The 6362-nt window shown below is 46.5% G+C and overlaps 1 protein-coding gene and 1 pseudogene across 1 annotated transcript in view; one reads left to right on the top strand and one right to left on the bottom strand.

Annotated features, from left to right (window-relative positions):
- The window catches only part of Stx12 (syntaxin 12), a 31151-nt gene extending 25226 nt beyond the window's left edge, over positions 1–5925 (bottom strand). Inside the window, exon 1 of the mRNA XM_005353113.3 lies at positions 5695–5925. Within this exon, the coding sequence (XP_005353170.1) occupies positions 5695–5812 (118 nt within the window). The 5' untranslated portion in view covers positions 5813–5925. The remainder of the gene's footprint in view (positions 1–5694) is intronic.
- LOC101995949 overlaps positions 5811–6362 on the top strand; it is a 2026-nt pseudogene continuing 1474 nt past the window's right edge.

The following is a 6362-nucleotide window of genomic DNA, read 5'->3' as shown; positions in this document are numbered from 1 at the left end:
TTAACCTCTGAGCCATCTCTCCAGCCCCTTCCTCTTGTTTTTAAGACAGGTTCTTGATATGTAGTCCTGCATCGCCTGGAACTAGCTCTGTAGCCCAGGCTGACCTTGAAACTCAATGTGGTGATCCTCATTGACTCTGCCCCTCAAGTGACAGAATTGCAGGTATGGACCACTATGTCCAGCAAGACTGCCAATGTTTGATTCTTGGTTCCGCCACTTCCTAGCTGAGTGGTCTAGAGGAAATGACCACAGTCTTCTGTTCCTGCTTCCTCCCCTAAGAAGCAGGGGCACCAAGAGAAGCTTCATGTGGCTGATGTGGGATAAGATAACAGAGGCTAACTTTAGAATACTGACTGGCACATAAAAACACTCAACTAAGGATTGCTATTAATATCAAACTCAAGACCAAGAAAAATGTACTTAGCAGTGATAAAAATCAATTAAGTACATGCTGAATGCCAACAACCCACTGCTGAGCCGGGCACTGTCTACAGAGAAATGTATAATGCATACCCTTCATCCCACAGAAGTAGTATTGCACTAGTGACAAGGTCAAAAAGCTTGGCTTAGTTAAGGAATACAGACTACAAGTAGATAGTGAGGGAAAACTGCTTGTTATGTTTAAGGAAAAGGAACCAAATGATAACAAACATATTAGTATTCACTAGGTGGGGAGCAGGTACTGTTTGTCATCTTGAGACAGGGTCTCATGTAGCCAGGCTGAGGTTGGCCTTGAACTCCTGACTCCAAGGGTGAGGATTATAGATGCCCACTTTGTAGGAGACACTGGTTTAGTACTTTACACGGTTCCCTCAGTCAGTCCTCAAACCCTATGAAATAAATAAGACCACGAGTGAGGAAACCACTTACAAAAGTGGTAAGAAGCCAAGGGAAAAGCCAAACTTAGTTCACAAACATTTAAATACTCAAAGGTTTCTTAGCTTTTCAGTAAACAAAACAGAGCCTGGCATGGTGGCACACCCCTTTATTCCCACCACTCGGGAACAGATCTCTGAGTTCCAGGCCAGCCAGAGTTACATACCCTGCCTTAAAAAAAAAAAAAAAAAGTGTCAGGCAGTCAGGCAGTGATGGCCTGTGCCTTTAATCCTAGCACTCAGGAGGCAGAGGCAGATCAATCTCTGAGTTCAAGGCCAGCCTGTTCCATAGAGCAGGTACCAGGACAGCCAGGGCTACAAAAAGAAATTGTCTTGAAAAAAACAAAACAAAACAAAACAAAACAAAAAAGCATGTCAGAGTTGAGGTCAGTGCCTCTATCTATGATTCTCGTGCTCAGGAAGCTGACGCTGGAAGACATCCAGGAGGATAGCAGGAGCTACAAACTGACAGGCTACCTCTAATAATAACAATAATTTTTTTTTTTTACAATTTCTCTTTTTAATATTTAACTATATGATTATTCTGCCTACATGTATGACTGTGTACCATCTGTGTGCTTGGTGGCTGTGAGTGCTGGGAACTGGACCCAGGTCTTCTATAAGAACAACAAGGGCTGGAGAGATGGCTCAGAGGTTAAGAGCATTGCCTGCTCTACCAAAGGCCCTGAGTTCAATTCCCAGCAACCACATGTGGCTCACAACCATCTGTAATGGGGTCTGGTGCCCGCTTCTGGCCAGCAGGCATACACACAGACAGAATATTGTATACATAAGAAATAAATAAATATTAAAAAAAAAGAACAACAAATGCTCTTAACCAATGAGGCATCTTTCCAGCCCCAATTTTAATAATTTTCTTTAAAAAGTTTAGGCATGCATAAATAAATAAATAGATAATAAACAAACAAAAATACAAATAAGTAAAGTTCAGGCTGAGTGTAGTGGTGCATGACTTTAGTCCCAGCACTGGGGAGTGTCTGTGAGTTCCAGGCCAGCCTGGTCTACATAGACATTATCTTAAAACAAATAAATAAAAGAAATCAGCCACATACGGAAAGAAATGCTGTTCTTCGAGAGTTGACTGTAAAGCTCTTTGGGTTTTTTCCTACCTTTGCCTCAGAAACATCTGTCTTGACCCTTCAGAGGAGGTGGAGTCAAGGTTCTCCCCCCACACCCAGCATGTACTGCAGACCTGCCCGTGCTGGGCTGCCATCCTGAGCTGCACCTTTATCCCACCATGCAGGCTGCCCTGTTTTAGGCTGATGTACTCCACAACCCCAAACTCAAATCTGTGGTTGAACAGTTCAGAAAAAGAGGAACAGCCACTCTCAGGTTTCCACAGGCGAGTGGGTATGTGCTTTTGAGCGCCCATTCTCAGAGAGTGCTTGGGTGTGTTGGCCGTGACTTTCACCTACATTCAGGAAGCTTCAAGATTCTATGTGGCCCGATCCCTGCCTACCTCTCTGACTTCTTTTCCTACTTTGCTCCCTCTCTTTAACCCAGCCACACCTGCCTCCTTGCTAGTCTTTGTCATATCAAAGTCCTTGGATTTGCCCTCAGCACACACGACCTTCCTCCACTGCTCACAGCGCTCTCTCCAATCTGGTCCTCACCACCTTACCACCCATCCCTTCTCCCTTCCCCGCTCTTTCTTTCCTCCAAGCACCTGCTACTGCTTGATATTATTTATATGCACACACACAGATGCACGCAAGCATCCACACAGCACCGGCAGCACCTTGCTCTCTGCTCCCTCGCCAATCAACAGCAGCGCTCAAAGAATGCTTGCTGGGCCCTGAATGAACGAACCCATCATATGTTTCCGACTGCGGTAATTAGTAGAAAAATAGAATGAATAGGCATGTTTCCTACCTCAAACAAGCTAACACTCTAGCAGGGAAGAGGAACATATTACAAGAAAAGAATCCATAGCTTCAGGGTGCACACACACAACACACACACAAATCCACTGTGCAATTTTTTTAACCTTTCTCAGTCCATTTCCTAACCCATAGGCTAGGAATATTTGTAATTATTTCGCAGGATTGTCATGAATTAAGATATCATATGTATCTTCCGGGTAGTAGTGACACAAGCCTTTCATCTCCGCACTCAGGAGGCAGAGGAAGACAAATCTCTGAGTTCAAGGCCAGCCTGGTCTGCAGAGTGAGTTCCAGAACAGCTAGGGTTACTCAGAGAAACTCCATCTTGAAGAAAAAGAAAAAAAAAAGATATCACATGCAAAGTACTTTTCATGCCAACTAGTACACTACGTACTTAAACAGTAGCTACTAACATATCAATTGTTGACTCTAATGATCCCCTTGAGTCCAATGCCCAATCCACAGGTAAATCAGTATCTACCACAACGACACCATTTCTATTCCCACACACACACACCTTTTTTTGTTGTTTGGTTTTAAGACTCACTCTATAGCTCAGGCTGGCCTTGAACTCATGGAAACCGTCTTGCCTCAGCTTCCTGAGAGCTGGGATTACAGGCCTGACTCATCACACCTAAATTTTGGCTTTTCCCTGTTCCCCCTTCCCTCTCTCCCTTTTTCCTTTTGAAAAGGGTCTCACTATGTGGTCCAGGCTTGTCTTGAACTCACAATACAGTTTAGATGTGCCTCTAAGTCATGGCAATCCTCCTGTCTCACCCTCTCAAATGCTATAAGTATGTACCACTATGCACAGCTTCAAATCTAATTTAAGTAAACACAAATTTGCTGTTAAAAGAATCTATGCCAGGGCTGGAGAGATGGCTCAGAGGTTAAGAGCACCGGCTGTTCTTCCAGAGGTCCTGAGCTCAATTCCCAGCAACCACATGGTGGCTCACAACCATCTGTAATGAGATCTAGCGCTCTCCTCTGGCATGTGGGCATACATGGAGGGAGAATGTTGTATACATAATAAATAAATCTTAAAAAAAAGAATCTATGCCAGTTCCTATGCCTACTACTCAGTTCAATACTCAAATACAGAATATTCCACAGAAAGACATTTAAATTAGGTTTAGTCTTTATGAGAAAACTTCAGTTTTGAAACAAATTTTCTTTCTTTTTTTTCTTTTTTTGATTTGTTTTTTGTTTGTTTTTCAAAACAAGGTTTCTCTTTGAAGTTCCGGCTGACCTGCAACTCACTCTGTAGACCAGGCTGGCCTCGAACTCAGATCTGCTTGCCTCTGCCTCCTGAGTGTTGAGATTAAAGGGTATACCCACTACCACCTGGCACAGAATTTTCTTTGACAATTTTTTATTTATTCTTATTGTTTGTACACTATGTGGAACATACATACAAACATACAAACTAATGGAAACACACACATTGTGCATGTAAGGGAAGAGTGTGTGGAGGTCAGAGTACAACTTTGCCCCTTCCACCTTTCCATGGGCTCTGGGACACAAAGCAGGCCATTAGGCTCGCACAGCAAGCACCTACCCCTGAGCCTTCTTGTCTGCCCCTTGAACCGGGATTTGCTGATCTAACCTGTAGTACGGCTGCTTGACAAAGGGGAACTGGAACACCAAGTACCACATTTTTCTAATGATCGATCACATTAATTGTGTTTCTAATATCTGGGTTTAACAAGCCGACTATTCTTCCTACCTCCAAACACCCAGTCCTAACCCTTCCCACTGAAACCCCACCTCTCAAATTCTACAATTTACATTTATATCTAAAAGCAAAGGGACAAGCTGGGTTTGGTGGTGCACATCTTTAATCCCCTGCTCCCAGAAGGCAGAAGGATCTCTGAGTTCAAGGCCAGCCTGGAACAGAGTGAGTTCCAGGACAGCCAGAGCTACAGAGAAATTCTGTCTCAAAAACAAAGAAAAATAAAAGCAAAGCGATAGCTTATGCTTTAAAGTTTAGGACATATGTAATTCAGAACTGACCCTACCTATTAACAAGGTATAGCTAAATTCACAAAAACACAATAATAACACGGATGGTCGTCACCATTTTTTAAAGCAAAAGCTGCTTCTGTTCTGTTTACGAGGCTCTAGGCCGATTCTGAGTCCCCTGAGACAGCCTGTATTTGTCTCTCAGCTACAACCTTAGGCTCCGATGGTGCTGAATGAGGTTCAAGGAAAGCAGGGCTCAGTAAGCACTTGGAGCCAAGCGTCTCTGTGTACCATATCCGAGACAGAAAATGAAATCCTCATGCTCAAAATTTTAAAAACTTCTTTGCTACAAAAGACAACGTGAATTAAAAATGTTCCCGGTGCATCCTCTGTAATAAAACAGGAGTCCTCCCACCCCTTAAATACCAGTCATTGACTCTGATTTCCAAATTAATTACAGGAAGCACAGTGTATTAAACACACGCATTCGCCACTTCCCTGAATTGAAAGTTGCTGATGTCTGACGACCCGACCGCTGAGCAGAATAGGAACCCAAAGTCTCAACCAGCAAGCAAGCCCTGATCCAAACTATGGAAAGCGAGGTGGGTGGGGAGGTGGCGATGACAGGAAAAATTCAGCTGACCACTGCGCCAAGTCAAGACTGTTGTTCACAGTCCTGGAGATGACACACGCTCCCTCCCACCCTCGGGCTGTCAAGTCAGCTCTGTTGACCCAACACGGTGAACTCACAACGCTCAAGATAGGGGTGTGGACCTCAAGGGCCCCAGCCTGACCCACCCGAGGAAGCAGCTCGCCGCACCCGGAGTGGAGGCTCACGGCGGCCCCGGCTGTGGCCTTGGCTGCCGCCGGGACCGGGCTCCGCGTCTTGGCAACCTCACCCAGGCCTGTCCCTCTGGTCGCCACCCCCCCTCCATCTGGGTCCCCTCGCTCACTGGCTTGACTGATCCGCTGGATGTTGCCACTGCACGTCTGGATGATGCTGTTGAAGTCCCGGAGCTGGGGCCCCGAGGGCCCGGGATTCCGATACATGTCTAAGGGACCGTAGGACATGACAAGGAGCAGAGACCGGGTCGCGCTTCACGGCGCTCCTACCGGAAGCTGCCACTAGCCGGGCCCCGCAGCTGAGAAGAAAACCGGGAAGAGAAAGGGCGGGGGTAAGGAGCCACGACTGCGTGCGCACTGACCCCGCCCACTGACGGTGCGCACGCGCAAACTCTGCCCTTGGTGCGCGTGCGCTGCTGTCATTTGAGAGTTTTTCAAACTGCTTGCAGCCGAACGTCGTCACCGTAGGACCGAACTTCTCCAGCTGCGCAACTAGCAGCCTGCAGACGGCTCGCCCTACGCTCTGCCGCGTGCCGGCCTCCAACATGCCGATCCGCACCCTACTGCTCTGTGCGGCACTGGCGCTCGGCCACCCTGCAAAACCGAGGTGAATGTATAAGCGTGGGATTAGACCCTTACAAATGCGATTGTAGCCGGACAGGATTCTATGTTGAAAAATGTTACTGCTGGCCGGGCGGTGGTGGCGCACGCCTGTAATCCCAGCACTCGGGAGGCAGAGGCAGGCGGATCTCTGTGAGTTCGAGACCAGCCTGGTCTA

This window comes from Microtus ochrogaster, chromosome 10 (assembly GCF_000317375.1).
Source record: "Microtus ochrogaster isolate Prairie Vole_2 chromosome 10, MicOch1.0, whole genome shotgun sequence".
NCBI classification, from domain to species: Eukaryota; Metazoa; Chordata; class Mammalia; order Rodentia; family Cricetidae; genus Microtus; species Microtus ochrogaster.
Note: the sequence above shows the minus strand (reverse complement) of the source record. Positions and strands in the feature narration are given on the sequence as shown.